This window comes from Arachis ipaensis, chromosome B2 (assembly GCF_059453495.1).
Source record: "Arachis ipaensis isolate K30076 ecotype BB chromosome B2, ASM5945349v1, whole genome shotgun sequence".
In the NCBI taxonomy this organism is placed as follows: domain Eukaryota; kingdom Viridiplantae; phylum Streptophyta; class Magnoliopsida; order Fabales; family Fabaceae; genus Arachis; species Arachis ipaensis.
This window is the reverse complement of record NC_142437.1, coordinates 13625717-13647569: the sequence shown is the minus strand read 5'-3', so window position 1 is coordinate 13647569 and position 21853 is coordinate 13625717. Positions and strand designations below refer to the sequence as shown.

Genomic DNA, 21853 nt, shown 5'->3' with positions numbered 1-21853 from the left:
AATTAGCTTGAAAGTTTCCAATGTCGTCTGAAAGATGAAAAGCAACTGAAGTTGACAGCAGAATACTAAATTTTCGCTTCTTTAAAAATCAACTTTAAAAGCGAATTGACTTATCCGTTACATTAGAAACCAAAGTACATTAAAAAAAAAAAAGGGAAGAGAGTGGAGAAGCGGTTCTGTATGCCAACTAGGAAATGTTTGAATATTCTCCCAACGACTGCTTCGAGTTAGTTTTAGAATAGCTAGCAACTAGCAAGTAGTAATGATATCAAAACGATCTCTCCCACCAAACAACATACACAATAATATAGAGGGTAATATTATGGTGCTGAAAGCAAATTTTTTCAGCATGTGAGGAATTGATGTGTTGTCATTGGATGAGTGACGCGTATGAGTACTGTGATCATATCCACTGACAATTTCTGTCACAGTCAGAAGGATGTAGAAAAGTGATTAGGTAGAATATATTAATGTTATCTTAATGCTTGTGATTATGTTTATTGGGCTTTTTGATGGGCTAGCCAAATTATCTTTTTAAGTATGGACTAAGTTTTCAATATGAGTTTATGAAAAAAAAAACTTATTCGATTGACATTTTTATGATAATACAAAAATTGATTTCTTAAAAAATAACCTTGTATTTATAACATATAAATAATATACAATGATATATGCTTTTATATTATAAACAAAAAAATGTAAGATTAATTTGTTGTCGAATAATTTATTATTTATAAAGCAAGCATATATATATTTTTTCAAAGAAAGTTATAATAAAGAATTTAAATAGGTATTTAAAATAAGTTTCTAAATGTATTTTATTTTATTATTTTTTATTTATTATTTACGACATAAAAATATACTTTTAAAGTAAGTCATCATTATAAGAAATTTAAACAAGTATTTAAAATTAATTTTAGTGACTAGGTAAAGGAATTTTTACAATGTTTAATTCATAAATCATGGAGAAATAAGTTTTAAAATATGATATTTAATTAATCAAAAGTTTTTTATGAATATTTTTATAATTTAATTTAATACACTGTCAATGTAAAATAATTTTATACGTACATCTAATAATTACGTAAGATCATATAGTAAAAATAACTATATTTTGTATTGATTATGTGAATAGTCATAAAAAAATAAATATTATTGCACAATAGTGTAAAATATTTTACATTGTCAATGTATCTCCAAAGATTCAATATATTTGCACGTAAATTTATATAAAATTTGAAAATCAAAACGTAAAGAAAGAGATATATATAAAAAAAAAAAGTGAGATTTAAATTTAAATTAGACGAAAATTTGGGAAAGAGAAAAAGTTGGACAATTATTAAAATAATTGAGAGGTTAATATTATTTTTTAATTTTATTGAAACTTTTTAAAATATTAAAGTGGGTGGACATAGTAAATTTTTTATTTTATCTATATTATTATTATTATCATTATCATTATCATTATCATTATTATTATTATTATTATTATTGGACCAAACCTACTTTTAATTATTTCATAGACCAACAAAACATTTAGGCTAAATTTAACTCAAAATTCTAATTAAAATAAAATACATTTAAAAACTTATTTTAAATACCTATTTAAATTCCTTATCATGATTTTTTTTTGTAAAAAAAAATATCGTTGCTTTATAAATAATGAATTATTCGACAACAAATTAATCCTACGTTTCTTTATTTGTAATATAAAATTTCTTGTATCATTACAATAAGTTTTTTTTTTTTTATAAATTAACATTGAAAACTTAGTCCACACATGAAAATAATTTGGCTAGCCCATCAAAAAGTCCAATAAATATAATCAAAAGCATTATGGCAACACTAATCTATTTTACCTAATCACTTTCATACACTCTTCTGATTTGTGTGACAGAAATTGTCTGTGTGTGTAACCACAGTACTCATACGCGTCACTCATTCAATCATAACACATCAGTTCCTCACATGCTGAAAAAATTTGCTTTCAGCACGGTAGCATTACCCTATTATAGAAGCTAAAAGGGTCGAACAAACCCATAGTTCTAGCGATTTAGATATTCGACAATACATATGTTCATTTGATTTCCTAGAGATGCAAGCTAAATACAAATCTTTTAATTAGAAGTAGCAAGAGAACATCTTAGATGCTGAAATCAAATCCAATTTCTGTTTTGTCTCTCACCACCAATGGATAGAAGTCTAAAAATTCTGTCCACAAAAGCTCCTATCCACCCATCTAACATAAAATGTTCTTCTATAACCTAATCATCTTGAACAGAAATGTACAATAAATATCTGATTCATACAACTTCCAAGTACACTCAAGGTATATACCCAAGTTGCAGAAGCTGAGTGATGTCACCGATGAACAATCTAGTTACATGCCCCAGATTCCCCGAGCCATTGCCACTCTGTTATTTGGCCTAGACGTTAGTTCATATAATATCCTTGCAAAAGTATCTGAATATTTGCTTTCCATGAAAAGGATCTCGGCAAAAGCATTCTCATACGCCAGCAACAAGGTTCTATTTTGTGGCTCGGACACAAGACTCTCCAATATCATTGCAGCTTTCCGGCAAACTTCAGGAACGGGATGCGGTGTCTTTATCACTTTAAGCAATCGATCTATTGCCCTGAGTTTGAGGAAATTTTACCAGTTAGCGCTACAATTTATTCACTAGCTTCGTGACAATTTATAGAAAATTACTCTACTATAAATTTATCTGTATATATATTCATTCAAGAATTGGTATATGAAGAAATCACCATCTCTCGCTGGCAATCTTCAACCTACAGTCCATATTAACTTCAGCAAGGTTATACAGTGCACCAATAGCAGCTGCTTGTGCATCTAATGCTGGTAAACTGATGAGATCAATTAAACGCTTGTGTATCTGCCATAATCAATCAATTGTAATAATTATTATTACTATTATTTGGGAGCATCAAACAAATTAACAAGAATAACATGAATGAAAGATGTTAACCTGTGGAAAGAATGGAAGTAAGAATGGCTCATTGTCAGGATTAATGATCAAACGCCCAAGTAATTCTGCAGCAGCACAATGCCAGGCTTTGACTGTGGATTCCAGCATGCCCATGATGGCCTGAACTGCACGTTTTTCTCTGTAATGCATACAACAGTTCATCAATCAATAAGAAAAAGGATTATAATGACATGCACGCACAGTAAAATAGAAAGAATCACTCACGTTATTTTAATAAAAGATGGCTTGGATGAGCTAAATATTCGAAGGTCCAGAAGTGGAGCCAAGTTAACAATTGTCTCTAGAGCATTTGTGACAAGTTCTTCATCCTCTATAAACATAGTGAACATTTTTGTAACAAAACAGTATACAAGTTTTATTGAGAAAAGCAATAGATGAATTGATGATAAAGTCAAACGAACTCAACAATAACAATAACAATAACAATAACAATAACATTAGATCCTTAGGAAACTAAAACCCAAGGTGTTTTTGTGACACTTTATCAGAAGAAGGGCTATCATTTATCTCCCAGTTCCGAATCAAGAACCTTATGTATTGTCTATTTAGATGTCACTTGTCAAAAAGGATAGCTAAGTAATCAAGAAGTTCCCATTTACATTAGCCATGCATTCCAAATTATACACAAACAAATACCATGGAAAATAAATAATAATAGTAAAAAGTTGTGTCGCCTTCATCATCAATATCATAATCACATCCAAGTTCACCCACCATGTCTGGGTTTGGGCAAAAGGATTTTCTAAATAATATTGTAAAAACACAAAAACAGAAGTGATGCTTAATGATGCAAGTTCCATCACTGCTAGAACCATATATGGAAAAACAAGCATGTCATATTCTACAAGCATCAAGTCTCACCTACAATATGATCTTCTATACATTGGAAGGCTGTTTCCAAACAATGACGATTTTGGGCCATTATAACTTCATTATCTGGCATAAAAGAAAAGTTTCTGATGATATTTGAAGCAGCTACGGCACACTGCTGTTTTTCTGCTCGCCCTTCATCATCTAAATTAAAGAGACTATCTTCATCAAACCACAACTCTGACAAACGTGACTTTGTCACACCACTCTGCTGTGTTGATTCTGTACCAGTAGTGGCGGATGCTGACCTGCATTAACATAATTGCCCTACAATCATATTCAATTTCACTACCATCCCATCCCCAAAAAGAAAACATATGCTCCAATGAAAATTAAAACTTGAAAGCAAAGATTATGTTCAAGAACAACAAATTACCCAGCTCGGTGGGGAGTTCCAGTTGAGCCCAATGCCTGATACTCATTCCCAAATCCAGTTACAACAGAATTTGCACCTAAAGATCTGACCCTTGATGGCTTAACTAGTTCTTTTGGGAGTGCTATGTCACGCCAATCATCTATCTGTTTCAATTCATAACACCACAAACTATAAACATAACAAAGAACTGAGTAGCATCAACAGATCTTCTCCAAGGCATTTCTATGCAAAAGGAGATAACACCAAAGCAAGTGGTATAGTAAAACAAGATTGGTAGCACATACAACTTGAAGAAGTGCATCAAGCAAACCCGGAATCTTCGCCAGCGGAGTGGCGTCTTTGCGACTGTCATCCTTCTCTTTAAAGGAGAGCAACGTAAGAGTATTGAGTGCCCAGGTTAGCTCACTCTTAAGACCACTTTGAAGAGCCAAAACAATTCTTTTATTATTTTGATCTGTAAAAGAATACAGAAGTCAACAGACCCTTAATCCCTCACAACATAACTTCCTGTATAAGCGCATTTTGAATTGAAGCTTTTTTTTTCACTTCTCAAAAGCAGTGAACTCAGATCAGAAAGGTTTTAATTATAAGATATTTTGAACTAAAAAAAAGCTAATCTAAGCGTATCTCGAACCTAAAAGAAACCAGAATTTGTTCTACGATAAGAAATCATTAACAGTAATGCTCAATCTTCCTCTAAAATCAAACTAGGGTAAAATAGAAGAAATTTTAGCTGAAAATACAAAGGATGAAGCACACGTAATTTGAAAATCAGAAGAAGCAATGAACGGACCAGCAAAGGAGCTATGGACGTGAAGCGAAGGACCGAGCAGGGTTGACGGAGCCGCCGCCGAATCACCGGCAGCGGCGGCTATTGCTGCTGCCGCGGCACTGTTGCTACCGCTGCCGAATGGGCGGCCTCTCTTAGCTGGCGGCGCCGAACCGCCACCGGAAGATCCACCGGACTTTCCCTGTTCCCTCTTCTGCATCACTTTTCTTCCGCCTACGAGGCCGTGAAAAGGTGCAAAATCGCGGCGGTGCAGGAGATAGGGTTCGAAGAGTGGGAGTGGGAGAGGGATGTGATTGGGGATTTGGTTTTCGAGTTGGTTCAAGTATTAGTTGGGCTAACAATTGGGCCAAGGCCCATTATTCTGTTACGCAGGCCTAAATATATTTGTGCTAATAGACAATAATTAATGAGTTTAATTTTGATGCACTAACAATATCGTTTTATACACTCGTACAATCACATCTGTTTTTTGGATGATTATTTACACAATCAATATAAAAGTAATTATTTTTACTAATGTATCATTATATAATTAAATATATGTATAAAACTATTTTACACCATGCATCAAAATTAAATTCATAGTTAATAACATAAAGTTTTGCTAGCAAAATAAAAATGGTGTTTTATTAGTAAACTATTAAAATTGATCATCAAAGATTATGTGTTTGTTTGGGTGTCATTAAATTAATAAAAAAATTTCAATAAAAAATATCTTTGTTATTCTTTAGTGTATTTGTCAAATTTCTAATAGAAAAATAAAAGCACTAGAAAAATTTTAAAAAAAATATCTTTTTTGAGAAATTATAATTTACATATTTTTTTAAAAGATTTTTTTAAAAAAAAGATATTTTTCACATAATAAATGAACAAAAAAAATACTTTTATCTTGTTTTACCCAAACACAATTGATAGATAAAAAAATATTTTTACATGAGATATCCAAACATAAAATTACTCTTACTTTTGTAAAAGATCTTCTAAAAAAATATTATTTAAAATTTTTTTTTTTAGAATGGCACTCAAACAAGCCCTATAACACTAATAAAAACTAACTTATAAATTAAATTGAATTGTTTAGTGGTTAGTTCACTAATCCGCTTCAATAAATGTCACAAAACCTTTAATTGGAGCTCCGATCGGTGACCAATCAATCCTTGACTTGATAAAAATAAAATTATCCAAACTATAAAAAATTTCCTAAATTACTCCTCTAACCTAACCTAATCACTAGAACTCAAATCATATCTCATTCTTAATCTTAGAGAGGTAACTTATGAATTGGATATGACTAAAATAATTCTCACTAAATTTATGAGATCGGACCAAATTCAATATCTATATTTTTTTATATTCAGATATCGGATATAACCACAAAATATAAAATAATAAAAAAATTTATTTCTATAAAAAAAGTCAATAGAACTCCTTTTTCACTCTAATAAATCTTTTTTTTCACTCTTTTAAACATGTTTATTCCTAAAATATTATTAAACTAACTTTTTAAATAATAAAAATAAAATAATACAATATATATAAATTATAATTATTAACAACATATATATTATTTATTTATTTATTATTTGGTACGGATATAGATGTGATATTTGTGATCCAATTTGATTAGAATGTGGATCAAATTCGATTATCTTACAAATTAAATCGTATTTACAAATTACAGATTAAATACAAAAAATATTACAAATTTGTTTTTAATTACGAGTTAGTTTTAATTCTTCTCTAGTTTGGTCAATTTTAATACTTTATTCGTTTTGTTAATAAAAGAACAGTTTTCATTCTATATGTTGATCTAAACAGCCAAAAGGGGCATTATATTTTATTACAACAAATTTTAATGAATAGAAATATCGGTTAAGTTAAATCTCTTCCCTTTCAAGATCTACTAGAAAACTTTTTATCGAAAATCCAAAACTTTAATTTTTAATGTTTTTGTAGTATTTTTTTTAAGTCTCAAAATTCTGTTATATATGATCCTTTGTTCTGGTTAGGGAGACAATGAATTATTTGTACAATGTGTACGATGGGTTATTGAGTTACAAAATGAACATCTCCCATACTATCTAGAATAACCATCCGCGCTCTAATAGCACATCATGATACCACTCATCCCAAAAGCTTCAGCTGATGCATATCTCTAATACTCCATAAACCTCCATTATATACATTGTACAAGTATTCCATTGATAAAATATTTTGTGCATATTTTTTGTATATATTAATAAAATTATAAAAGAATAAAAAATAAAAAATTATTATTGTTGTACTATCTATTTATATTAATTATTAAATTATTTTTAAATTTTAAAATAAAATAAAATAATTAAAATTTTTAAATGATTCTTTTTTTAAAAAAAAAAGATAAGTATAACTATCTTTAAAGAAAGATAAAGATAATAAAAATTATTCTAAATAAAAAGATAAGATAATAAATAAAAATAAAATAAGAAAACACACACCACTGACCACTATATATGATCTTTCTTCATCACTTGTTTTTGTTTCCTCTCATTCACTCCTTACTGATCAGAAGATGGCGAAGGAACAATTGCAGGTGCTGAATGCACTGGATGCTGCAAAGACACAATGGTACCACTTCACGGCCATTGTGATTGCTGGGATGGGTTTCTTTACCGATGCCTATGACCTCTTCTGCATCTCCCTGGTCACCAAGCTCCTTGGCCGCTTGTACTACTACGATGGTTCTGACAACCCCGGTTCTCTTCCGTCCAACGTCTCCTCTGCCATCAATGGCGTTGCATTCTGCGGCACCCTCGTCGGCCAACTATTCTTCGGTTGGCTGGGCGACAAGATGGGAAGGAAGCGTGTCTACGGAATGACACTGATGCTCATGGTTATTTGTTCCCTTGCCTCCGGACTCTCCTTTGGAAAAGAGCCTAAATCTGTTATGGTCACTCTTTGCTTCTTTAGGTTCTGGCTTGGGTTTGGGATCGGCGGCGACTATCCTCTCTCCGCAACCATTATGTCTGAGTATGCCAACAAGAAGACACGTGGAGCATTCATCGCGGCGGTCTTTGCCATGCAGGGATTTGGAATCCTTGCAGGTGGCATGGTTGCGATCATAGTTTCGTCCATTTTCAAGGGACTGCACCCTGCTCCGGCGTTTCAGTTCGACCACGTGGGGTCCACCGTGCCAGAAGCCGATTACGTTTGGAGGATAATCTTGATGTTTGGCGCGCTTCCCGCTCTTGCGACGTACTATTGGAGGATGAAGATGCCGGAGACAGCAAGGTACACGGCCTTGGTGGCGAAGAACGCAAAGCAAGCAGCTTCGGACATGTCCAAGGTTCTTGAGGTTGTGATTGAAGCAGAGGAAGAGAAGATTGAGCAGCAAGAAACAGGAGGAGGCAACGATTTTGGATTGTTCTCGAGAGAGTTTGTTAAGCGGCATGGGCTTCACCTTGTTGGAACCGCCACAACTTGGTTCCTTTTGGATATTGCTTACTACAGCCAGAATCTGTTCCAGAAAGATATCTTCAGTGCCATCGGTTGGATCCCAGCCGCGAAGACAATGAACGCAATTGAAGAGGTTTACAAGATTGCGAGAGCACAGACTTTGATTGCACTGTGCAGCACTGTTCCCGGTTACTGGTTCACGGTGGCACTCATTGATAGGGTGGGGAGGTTTTCCATTCAGTTGATGGGGTTCTTCTTCATGACAGTTTTCATGTTTGCATTGGCAATACCTTATCATCATTGGACTTTGGAGGGAAACCAGATTGGCTTTGTTGTCATGTATTCATTGACGTTCTTCTTCGCCAACTTTGGACCCAATGCCACCAGTTTTGTGGTCCCTGCCGAGATCTTCCCTGCTAGGCTCCGATCAACATGTCATGGCATCTCAGCTGCTGCAGGCAAAGCTGGAGCTATGGTTGGTGCTTTTGGATTTGTTTACGCTGAGAACGGAATTGGCATCAGGAACACCCTTATCATCATGGCTGTCGTTAACGTCTGTGGCTTCTTCTTCACATTCTTGGTTCCTGAATCCAAAGGAAAATCACTTGAAGAAATGTCTGGTGAGCTTCAGGACCAACAAGCTGTGGATAATAATAATAATGTTGTTTAAGCTTTAATTAATAATTATCAATCTTGTACATTCATGGTTCATTAGCTTTTACTATGTCATTTTAAGACGGTGGTATAGTACATCATGGAGTTTTAGTTTTAAGAGAAAGTATTGGAACCAATATTGAGAAAAGTGATAGTGACAGTAACTTTTGTGTTTTGTAATTATCAATTGGTTATTAATAGTGTTTTTAATAGTGTGAGATTATATTTAATAATAGGAGATCACTCATTTTTCTTTTAATGGTTAAGTGCTGACCATAAAATATAAAAGTTGCTGCCCCTAGATTTTTTCTTTGATTGTGTACAATGTGCACGATGAATTAAAAAAAAGATAAAATTAAAATTAAAAGTTACATCATTAATTAATTATTTAATTTTAAATTTAAAAATTAAAATTAATATTTAGATCCATTCACACTATATTAAGTTATTTTTAATCTTACCATAACTTTCAATACACGTCTAAAACTCACCGTCATCTTTTCCGATTCTCACATCGCATCACTGAATTTCTTGTCGGCCATTTCTTGTCGGCCATACTAAGGCCACTGCATCCTCCCCACCGACACCGTTTTCATCTCCGCCGGTCAACCCGATGCGCCTCGCCCTCCGACGAACGTTGCTGCCGCTGTTTCCGTGTCTCTTTTCTGAACTGGCTTCGCTTTCACCCATTCCTTTAAACTCTTTCTCACCGATGATACCACCATGCTCTTTTTCTTCTTTGGATCTAAACATGATTAGCTTCTTTCATGATTTGAGCCGTATACTTCAGTGCCACTTTTGTCATGACTAGTCATTTAAAATTATGTTTCACTACAATAGTAGTTTCTTCTGTTTATTCATCATCTTCTTCTATTTTAATGGTCAATTTAGGATGGTCATTTTAGTAGGTATGCGGATGGTTATTTTATTTTTATGTAGATAATTATTTTAATTGGATTGAGTTTAATTATATATAATTAAAATATGTTAGATGTTCAATTTATTAGGTATGCGGATTATTATTTTTATCCGTAAGTAGATGGTTATTTTTATTAAGAGTGAGTGGCGTGTGGCAAGCCAAGTAGCGATGGTGAAATGGGATGATTATTGATGAAGGTTGGGCGGCCGCCGGTTAAAAAAGAAGAGAGTATTGAAGAATTTCAAATGGCTATTTTTTTGAAATAACTAACTGAATTTTTTAAAAATTTGAAATTTAAAATTGGAGAATTTGAAATTTGAAATTTGATGTGAAATAATTGAATAAGAGTTTTTAAATTTATTATTGCGTGAATAATTTTCATTTTTAACTCATATTGGACTAAATAAACAGCCTATTGTACACATTATATAAATACCACATTAACTCCTTAGTGGGACTCTAGTTTTAATTATTAATTATTATAGATTTAAAAAAGAGAGTAGAAAAACTATATATATACTATTCAACTCTTTTTAAAATAAAAAATAAATTACTTTTTTATGATATATATAATTATTATTAAATAAAAATAAAATAAAAATTTAATATATATATATATATATATATATATATATATATATATCCTTGTTTTTGTATTTCATAAATGGTGATGTTATATGATCAAATTATTTGAATAATTAAGTTCATCTAAGTTAGTTTAGTCAAATTAAGGGATTGAAATTTTAGTTAAAAAAAAAGAAAAAGAGGCATAAGAAGAAAAAAAAATTGGTTCAACTTAATTATAAAAATAATCTATTTACCTAATATTTTATAATTTATTTATAAAAGGCATGATTTTGTCTAATTAATTCATATTTTGAATACATTAAAAATTATTTTACCACATTAAATTTAAGGTATTTTTTAGCATTTTTTGAAAATTGAATGATAAATTATATTAGTTTTATTTTTTAAATATTTTATTTAGAGATTTTTCTTCTGTTAAAAAAATTACAACAACATAGACCCACAAAATATATGATAAAGTAGTTCTCATATTTAATAAGATTAATACGAAAAAATACATCTAACAAATAAGTGTCATTCATAAAAAAATTAAAGGTTGTCAAAATTTAAAAATATATAATCTTAAAATCTCTTGAGCTGGCAACGGGTAAGGTAGGATAGGGTTTAAACTCTACCTTAACTCTATCTGTGGGTTAAAAATTTTCTTAAAACTTTACCTTACCCTACTAGTAAGTTAAAAATTTTTCAATCCTAACTCTACTCGCACCCTAAAATTCTAAACTCTATCCTACCCTATCCGACTCTACCTGTAGAAAAATAAAATTTTTTTAAATAAGTATAAAATTCAACCATTCTAAATTTTATACATATTAATAAAATAAAAAATAAAAAACTAAGTTCAAAGAGAGCCCTAACTATAGTTATGTATATGACTATAAGGGTAAAGAGATTTAGGTATCATTCATTCAACTGATCAACCCCTATGTTATTATTAGGCTAACACAATTTAAAAGGCCAGGCTAGACTATGCCTTTTTTATTTTTTATAAGAAAAAAATTTTGATTGGCCTAACTTTTGTCCCATTATTGTTAGAGGCTCTACTTTTTAGCCTGGCATGACTTATTTTAGAGACCTGGCCTTATGTTAGACCTTTGTTGTGAGTCTGTTTCGTCAAAAGAAAAAAAAAAAAAGAGTTAAACTCAATCCCAATTCCGGTTTATTTTACGAAAAAACAATCCAATTTTTTATGATTAAAAAATAACAATTTGATCTTTAATCATTATTTTTGTTAGATAATTAGATCTTTTTGTTAAATTTAGAGATGTATATTAAAAAAATCAAAATATAATTAATCGGTTAAAAAATTATAATTACATTTTAATTAATTAATTTAACAAAATAATTTTAAAAATTATATCTATATTTTTTAAAATTAATTAACCAAAATTAAATTAAAAAAATCAATTTTTAACCGATTAACCAAAATCAAAATAAAATTTTAAAAAATTTTAATTTTAATTTTTAGATTAAAAATTTAATTTAAAAAAATGTTTTTTTTTTTTAAAATCGAGTTTTTAGTCCAAAAACCGATTTTATTTTTTAAAAACCAATTTTTCTATTCAAAACCAGTTATTTTTTAAAATTGGTTTTTATTTTTATAACTGATTAAAACTAACTTTTAAATTTTATAACCAATTAATAACTAATTTTATTATATATAACCAATTTGGTTGATTAACTAAAATTAAATTTTTGATTAACTAAAAAACAGATTTAATTTTTGGATTAACCAAATTATGTTCAGCCCTAGTTAAATTTAGTATTAGATTCACTATTAACTAAAATTAAATTTTTTATTAACCAGAAAACAGATTTAATTTTTTGATTAACCAAACCATGTTAAGCCCTATTTAAATCTATTAGATTTACTATTAGATACTCACGTGTCACTCAACTATTGAATTTACACAAAGGATTATGCTAGGTAAGCAATGATTTTTTTGAACAACACGAACAACCACCAATAAAATAAAAACACACTACACATCTACATTACCTACCTAAATCTTAATATTAAAATAACTATCTGCACACCTAGTGAAATGAACATCCGGTATATCCATTGTTCACATTGTCTAGTTTTTTCATTGTCTACCTATAGTCTAGGGGGCCAGCAGATTTTGTGGTTTTTAGCTATCAATTAGCCATCAATGATGTTTTTAATGGTGTGAGATTGCATCTAATGGTGTAGAATTATTCAATTTCCTTTTGATGATTACGTGCTGCCCAGAATTTAACAAAAATGCTACCCTAGCACTCCTCTAATTCCCTCGTCAAAATGTTCAATTGAGACTAATAACTCCTTATGAAGACAACATTATCTATTCTTCTTTTTCTTATTCTTCTCCTTCCTCTTTTTCTTCCTTTATGAATGAAAGCATTTACCAACTTACTACTGTTCTAATCTATTCTTCATAACAGCAGAGACATTAGAGGCACAGAGGAGCACAAGCTATATTGAATCTATTGATTTCTTAGAAGGAAAGAAATCATGTTAGTTAACTTAACTTGTATGAATTGGTGCCATGCTTCAAGTCTCCAGTTAAATTTGCAAAGGATTGAATATTCTCCAATTCACCAATACAAGGTCACTACTCACTAGTGTTGTGCTTAGAACTAGAAAACTTAAGCTAGTAGTTACCATAACAAAACAAGAGTTAAGCTAAAAGGGTCAAAGATTTGATTCCCTAGATATTCAAGTTAAATACACATAGCTTGAATTAGAGGTAGCTATAGAATATCTTAGATAGATGATGAAAACAAATCAAATCAAATCCCATTTTTGTTTTGTCTCTCTGCAACAATGGATAGAAGTCTAGAAACACCTTGAGTCCACATATCATATTCTCTTTGGTTTCTGCATTCAAACTCCACAATCCCTCTTGATTCTGTCTTCAATCCAAAGTACTTTCTTTTCTCTTCATCATCAAATAGATGTCTCCCTGGCCATGCTGCTAAATTTGTGCACACATCCAACACAACATCTACAAATTTTAAGAGGAAAAAATATATTAGGTTTATTTACTTACTCTAGTTACATTATTAAATTTTTAGTTAGGTCTCTGTAGTTTAAATTCGTACTAAAAGTCTCTATAATGCAAATAAATTTTGCTTACGCTTTTTCTTCTTGGTAATGGTTCCAGCAACATGTTTGCTCTTCATCTTCAACATAACCTAAAATGGTTACAAGCAAAGTGATGAATTAAAACTGAAAAGAACATGTAGATATCCAACCCCATTTTCTTTGATTTATTTAAAAGAAAAAGGTTTAATAAGTTACCTGGCCTGTTCTATGCATGTAAACAGAAACTATTTTCCAGTGAAGATCACCTACAAAAAAAAAAAAAAACATACTCAAGAGCTAGTGCTTAATTAATCCTTAGGGTTGTGTTTACGAGTTTTGATTTTCGGAAGAAAACGAAGGATTTGAAGTTTAAATATTAGTCTAATCTACATTTTTAAACATTTTCTTCCCTCCGAAATCAAAACTTGGAAACCAAGTTTTAAAATTTTTATTTTAGAAGAAAAGAAAACGAAAGGTTTAAAGCATAAATTTTTAGTACATTTTACACTTTAAACTCTTTTTTCTTTTTTTTTTTTCTAAAATAAAAGCTCGCGATTAAGGCTTAGATTGGTGATAGTTCGTTGGTACCTTTTCGAGTTCGTTTGAGCAATTCAGTGCCCTTAGCAAGGAGCTCTAAGGTGCAAACACCAAGAAAATTTTCTCCATTAATGAACTCACCACTATCACTTGTGCTTGAAGTACTATAACTTGCTTTACCACCACAAATTCCAATCCCAAAGCCTCTCTCTAATGGTGCCACTGAGGTGATATTCCAAACCTCCTTCAATGCTCTTGCTTTCAAGGTTGCTGCGCCTCTTAGAGCTGCATATCAATATGGCCATTAATATTTCCACATTTCCAATACAAGGAGACAAAGTGTGTCACAATCTTTGTTTATTTTGGAGGACAAAAATACATGAATAGAATTTTCATTGGAGTATTCATTTATATGAATTATATATTGTAACTCATTTTACGTTTTAAAATTTTTTTTTTATTTTTTAGTGGAGGTTTACATATTGTTGTTTTTATACAAAATTGATAGTGGAGAATTATTAAATAATTTAACGTTTTTGAATAAATTATTATCTAATGATTTTTAGTTATTAACTTTATATCAAAACAATTGTATGTAAGCATAATTTTTTCTTCTGAAATCAAAACTAAGCAAACATGACTTAACGGACACGTTTTTTTTTTTTTTGGTGACTCTTAACGGACACGTTTGGTTACTTGTTTAAACTTTTCAATGTTTTATCTATTTTTAAATTTTATAAAGAAAAATAATAAAATTCATTTTTAGTATTTTATAAAGAAAAAAAGTGAAAATAGTAAAAAATAATAGAAAAGAAGTTTCTAGAATTCAACCTGTGGCAGCAGCAGCTGTAAGAGTATTGATATCATCATCAGATTTGACATTAACAGCAGAACCAATCACTGAAGCAAGATGTTCCCTTTCAGCCCCCATTGATTCTGCAGCCTCAACACACTGAGCAGCAACCAATGTTGCTGCTGAGGCCACAGCCATGTCTATCTTTCCCATCTTCTCATCCTCCCTGTTGCTCGCGGACAAGGTCGCAGTCGCGGCCGTAACAGCTGCAACTGCGGCTGCTACCGCAGCAACAGATATGGATGCATGGAGTTGAGCATTGTGTGTTCTGTTTTCTTCTTTCTTTTTCTCTCTTCTTTCCTTTAACCATTTTCCAACTGTTTTAGGCCCTGATGATGATGATGATGAGCATGGTGGAGTTGTATTGCCATTAATGCAGGTAGAAGAAGAATTCATGATGGCTCTTCCACCATTGAATAGAGGGTGAATTGAATTGTTGGCTCTAAAGAACTGCAATGATATAAATAAATAGATGGAAGCTTGTTAGCGTCATTGGTCTTTGGATTATTCATCATTATTATTGCATTGATTGTGTGCTTGTTTTTGTGTTAACATATAGTTTGGAAAATGTTCATGCACTGACATAATTTAATGTTAGTATAACTTCTTACATTTAATAGACTAAACTACTTATTCTAAAAAGATTAAAATATTGATAAATAAATTTCTAATGCTGCATTTAAAAGGGAGATTGAGATGAGAGATGGATATTAGAAAATTGAAGTTTAATTTTAAGATTATATTTAGTGTAAAATATACTGAACTGAATTATGTCTTAAAATTATATTAGTTTAAAATAAATATAAAAATTGAGAAATAAATTTAAAATTTAAAAAATTAAATAGAGATATTTTTTAAAAGAAATATTATTAAAATTTCAGTTTCTATTTTCAAAAATTTTAGTTACATGTGTCCTCATTTTCTGGAGATAATGAAAAGACTGAAATTTTGTGTTCTAAAATTAAAATTTTAATTTTAGTCTCTAATCATTAAATACAATACTAAATCTCAGTCTTCCAATCTCAATTCTATTCTCTGAAACAGTATTTCAATAATAAATTCTACTTCTATTAGTTATTTTTCAAATATTTTTAGTACTAAAAATATTGAAATATTAACTTTTTAAAGATTAAATTATTATTACATTGATTATCTGAAATCTGAAATCTGAAAAAAAAAATTGTGAATATAATATTTTTGAAAGTCTAAATTGTTGGTGTGCTTCATTGTTCACTGTTCACTATTTCTATTGAATACACATCACTGAATTAGCTGAGATTCTTGGTTATCTTAGTGCATTTTGCATTGAGTTAAACTTGGTAGATTTTAAACTTGAGTCATAGCTTAAACCATAGTTTGGTTTATCACATAACTTAACATATTCTGGTAAAATCATGTTTGAGTTAAAATAATTTACCCTCTTGTGTGATAAAATCACGATATCCCAATGAAACCAAACATATCCTTTTCTAAACATTTATAAGTTTGAAAATAAAAATACTGACAACAGAATTGATGGTTGTGACAAATAAGTCAGTAGCAATGTCTTTTCTTCATTGTTTCTATGTCGGTGTTAAATTTTTATTAGTTTCAATGTCTCATAATTTCATAATTTCATTGTTTCTTAGCTCTGTTCTTTCTAGTGAAAGGCCAAATTTGACTTTTAATGCCTTACAAAGAAAGAAATGTCAAAAGGAGAATGTGGAAACTAAGGTACATTAGACATTCAATCTCTTTGTCCTGTTATGAAAGCATGCTGACTTAGAAAACCAATGTGTATCATTGCCCTATTTCAATAGGACTAGGCTAATTGGAAGTTAATGTAAGTTTTGAAGTTTCATATTCATTAATAAATAAAAAATTTAATTATTTTATTAGTTTTTACAGATTTATTAATTTATAAAGATTTTTATAAATTTTTTAATTAAATTTTTACATTATTTTTAATTTTATAATTGGTTTTTTTCTGTATAAAAAATATTAAAATTAATAGAATATTCTTTCAAAAAAAAAATAGTTAACAAACTAATTAAGCTCTTAAATATGGATACTTTCAATTTGTAAAAAAATATTCTATTAACTCTAATATTTTTTATACTAATAAAGACCTAATTATATAAAAAAAAATAGTATGTATAGAGATCCAACTAAAAAGAAAAAAAAATATAAAAATCTAATTACAAATTTAGTAAAACTATAAAATTAACAAAAAAATTAAACATAAATAAAATTTATACATCTAAACAAATTCATATATTTATTGTATTTTTTAGATTAAAATATGACATTTGACCTGATTTTATAATTTCTCATTAATTTATTGATTGTGACCAATGTTAATATAAAATTAAAACATTTAAGTTTTTAATATATATGTTATTAATTTACTAAAAAAAATTAAATTTTAATTAAATTGTGTTAATAAAAGTAACCTTAACGAACCTTGTTATCACAAACCCTTGTAAATAATTATGTTTTGAATGTTTGATATGTCACTTTATCCAGATATACAATTAATGAAGTATGTGTATGTGTAGCACTTAGAATGGTGAATCATTTGGGTCTTTCAAGTTTTTTTCTTGTATATATATTTTTTATATTTTTATTATTCTTTTTACGTTATATTATTTTTGTGTATATTTTTTATTTTTTAAATTAAAAATAATTAATAAAAAAAAGTGAAAGAAAATAAGAGTTTATCTTTTATACCATGAAAAAAATATATAAAAAGAAGTATGCACAAAGAATAATATAGATATCATTTCTCTTTCTTCGAATAACTTACAAAGAAAAATGCATAAAAATAATATTTAATTTGTAAAACTTTTTATATATTTTTATGCATTTTTCTTTGTAATACTTCTCTAACTTGTTACCCTCTTAACCCATAATGTTTACTGTGTTATGCTTCATCCAAGAGCAAATAAAGCCTCTAATTTATTTATATTACATACTATAAATCTATGAAGACTCTTGTTATATAATAATAATAATAATAATAATAATAATAATAATAATAATAATAATAAGAGCATCTCTAATATAATATTTTTAGAGTATAGTATTATTTTGATATTTTCAAGAAGTAAATTGATTTAAAATTAAAATTTATATTAAAATTAATTGATAAAATAAAACTAACATCACTTTAGAGATACAATATCACATTGATAAAAAGTCAATAAAATTTTATCATTCGCATAATTATGTTGATCAAATAATTAAAAATAATATAAAATTTTAACTGATTAAAACTAAATATTAAAATAATAAATTTTATTTTTAATTATAAATTATTATTTATGATATATAATCTCACAAATATTTTTATATTATTTACAGGACTCAAAATAAAATTAAAATTAGACTTTAACGTTATGATTATTCATATTAATGAAACTTGGAATCAGTGTATCATATTCTAATTAAGATAATCTGAGAGTATAAATTCAAATTATGATAGATGTTACCTTTTTATAATTCAAATCCATGGCATTAAATAAAAGGGAGTGCTAAGTAAACAAATAATATGAACAACCATCAATCAAATAAAAATACACTACACCTTAATTTAATGTAATTAATTAAATTTATTTTTTTAATCCTATTAATTCACATTATTCACACATTGTTAAAAAATATTGTTTGTTATTTATACTTTTCCTTGAATAAATTACTCTAATACATGATACACTAGCATGTTAATTTGGTAGATTGATATAGAAGAAATCCAACGTATTTTGACAAAGTTAATTGGAACATAGATTGATAGAACACTATTGCAGCTGTGAAAGAAAACCACTTTTCACTGCAAAAATATAGTCACTTTCACTTTCACTTTCACCTCATCAGTGCCTAACCAACCTGCTTGTTCCTCATCATGGGCCCCACCATGCACTAGAGAGAGAGAGAGAGAGAGAAAGAGAGTACCTTAAGAAGATCATCATCATACTCATCCTGAGAAGGAGAAATTGGTGGACTATCATCTGTTCCTGTTTGGGAGCCACCACCATTATTGTTATTATTATTATTATTATTCACTGCTTCATGATCAAGTGAGACTCTTCCTGATGTTAATGGTGGTGACACTAATTCCTGTTAGATACATTCAAATATATATGAACTTGAAACATAAAATAACTGAAAAAGGAGTAGCTAATATGCATATCAAAGTTAATGCAGCTATTTTTTTCTTTCTAGAGAAAAATCTCATGTTAAATGTAGTTGTCTTTATCTAAAGTTGATAATTGAGAATATTAGATAATTAGATAAATTTGGCTAAAGTACTATGATTATCAACTATCAACTATCAACACTATTAACTTCATCCTGAGTTTTACCTAAATATAATTTATGATATAAATTTAGTAGCTGTAAAGATAGAAATACAAATTTTTTGTATCCCTTAAATAGTTTTTATATATATATATATATATATATATATATATATATATATATATATATATATATATATATATATATATATATATATACTTCCTAAGTTAGCAACAGAAGATATTCATATCTGATTCTGTCTCTAGATATCTTTGTGAAAAACAGAATCCTAAAACAATCTTAAAGAACATAAAAAGTAAATAACCCCCTACGATGTGAATGTTAGTATGTTACATATAAATTTCATGATTTTTTTTTTCAGAGAATATTCTAATAGGGAAGAAATTAAAGTTAATGAAAAAAAAGAAAAGAACCTGTCTAGTGGACTGTGAGAAAATGCAGTCAAGGAGAAGCTGTTGTGAAGTGGCAGAGTAAGAAAAAGAGAACTCATTATTATTATTATTATTATTCTCTGGAGACATGGTTGATGATGAAGCATCATGTTCTTGAGGAGGAGGAGGAGGAGGAAGAAGAGGACTCTCAGGCATGGAAGAACTACTGCCATTTCCATGCAACTCATTATTTTTCATTATTCTTGAATTGGATTCCATGGAAGGATAGTAGTATCACACTTTTTTGGCCTTTTCAAATCTAACTCACTTCTTATGGGATGTGTTGTTTACATACATCTATATATATATGGTGGGATTTTTTTTTTTTTTTGAGGGATTAAGAGCATAGTTATTAATATGTTATTAAACCAAAAAATTTAGAGGTTCAATTATTTAAAAATTTAATTTTGATGTAAATATTTATTAAAATAATATATTTTATATAAATAAATATAATTTTTTAATAAAAGATAAAACCGACTTAACTAATTCGATAATTTTTTTTATAATTAATATTTTTTTAACTTGACCGATCAAATGATCGATTTTCTATTCATTTGGTTGAATGAATTTATTCAGTCAAATTTTTTAAATTATGGTGGTTACATTTAATTTAACTATTAACTCCGATCAAGATATTCAATTACTAGCCAATGAGCTATAACTCAAATGACATAATCTCTCCATACTCATCTAAAAAATTGTGGGTTCGAGTCTCTGTGAAAAAAGAATTTACCCAATTACACATTTTCTAGTGGTAGTAGCGGAGAAGAGTGTGAGGAGAGTTTTCTGGCTCTGGTGCTTTGCTCTGCGAAAATTCAAAAAAGAAAAAGACACAGTGTTAAATTTACGGACAAGGAACCACTTAGTCTTTTTATCCGGCGTTGGGTGTGTGTGGGACAAAGTGGGTTAAAAAATTGTTCTATAAGATTCCCAAGGAGCATCGGGTTCCGGCACACAACAATATCCTCCACACTTGTCAGCGTTGAACTTGGAAGCCATAGGCGAACAATAGGAGGTCGGGGCAACCTATGCGGGTCAGGGTCTGCACGATGCAACCGCTCTAATGGAATTTCAGATTGGCCAATCTTTCCAGAGTAAGGAGGAAGCCGTGCTAAGTGTGAAGGATTACAGTATCTGACGTGGAGTTGAGTACAGGGTGATGAAGTCGGACCATCTCAAATACCAAGGAAAATGTAAGGAGTTTGGAAAAGGGTGCACGTGGATGATTCGTATCGCACTGCGGCAACGGAAGAGCACTTGGGAAGTTAGGAGGTACAACGAAACGCACACGTGTTTGGCCACATCCATATCTAGCGACCACAAATAGCTTGATTATCATGTCATTTGTGCGAGAATTTTTTCGTTGGTCAGGGCGGATGCGTCGGTTACGATTAAGGTGTTGCAGGAAGCAATTGAGGTCACCTATGGTTTCATGCCTAGTTATAGGAAGGTTTGGATGGCGAAGCAGAAGGCAGTAGCACAAATCTACGGGGACTGGGAAGAGTCTTATAGCGAGTTGCCCCGTTGGATCCTTGGGGTGACATCCACCATGGAGGGTACGATAGCTCTTCTGAAGACCTCTCCGGTTAGAGTGGGTGATCAGGTTGATGAATCGACTGTCTACTTTCATCGTCTCTTCTAGACATTTTCTCCCTGTATTGAGGCCTTTCAACACTTTAAACCACTAGTCCGCATCGATGGTACGCACTTGTATGGCAAGTATGGAGGCATTGTTGTTAGCTATTGCTCAAGACAGAAACTCGAACATCTTGCCTATTGCATTTGCACTTGTGGAGGGAGAAACTGCAGAGTCTTGGGCATACTTTCTACCCAACCTGAGAAGACATGTGACTCCACAATCGGACATTTTGGTGATCTCTGACAGGCACAACGGCATCAAGGTGGCACTAGAGGCACCTGATAGTGGTTGGCAACTTTCTCATGCTTATCGAGCATTTTGTATCCGGCATGTTACCGCCAATTTTGCTCTCAGCTTCAAGGGGGCAGGATACAAGGAGGTGGCTGG

General features: G+C 30.2%; 3 protein-coding genes across 3 annotated transcripts; 1 reads left to right on the top strand and 2 right to left on the bottom strand.

Annotated features, from left to right (window-relative positions):
• Positions 1 to 2012: 2012 nt before the first annotated feature.
• On the bottom strand, positions 2013 to 5402 carry LFR (ARM repeat superfamily protein). The gene is made up of 8 exons (XM_016327402.3): positions 5051 to 5402; positions 4542 to 4711; positions 4258 to 4400; positions 3873 to 4129; positions 3216 to 3321; positions 2991 to 3129; positions 2770 to 2897; positions 2013 to 2636 (listed from the first exon to the last, which is right to left on the bottom strand). Exons 1-8 carry the CDS (start codon positions 5244 to 5246, stop codon positions 2381 to 2383), a joined length of 1395 nt encoding a protein of 464 aa, XP_016182888.1. The 5' UTR covers positions 5247 to 5402; the 3' UTR covers positions 2013 to 2380.
• Positions 5403 to 7598: 2196 nt separating this feature from the next.
• On the top strand, positions 7599 to 9152 carry LOC107626837 (inorganic phosphate transporter 1-4-like). Its single transcript, XM_016329731.3, has one exon. The coding sequence runs from the start codon at positions 7599 to 7601 to the stop codon at positions 9150 to 9152; it is 1554 nt and encodes a 517-aa protein (XP_016185217.1).
• Positions 9153 to 13229: 4077 nt separating this feature from the next.
• On the bottom strand, positions 13230 to 20043 carry LOC107624920 (VAN3-binding protein-like). Its single transcript, XM_016327405.3, has 7 exons — positions 19807 to 20043; positions 19028 to 19192; positions 15076 to 15547; positions 14296 to 14529; positions 13924 to 13973; positions 13760 to 13817; positions 13230 to 13627 (listed from the first exon to the last, which is right to left on the bottom strand). Exons 1-7 carry the CDS (start codon positions 20041 to 20043, stop codon positions 13413 to 13415), a joined length of 1431 nt encoding a protein of 476 aa, XP_016182891.1. The 3' UTR covers positions 13230 to 13412.
• Positions 20044 to 21853: the final 1810 nt, after the last annotated feature.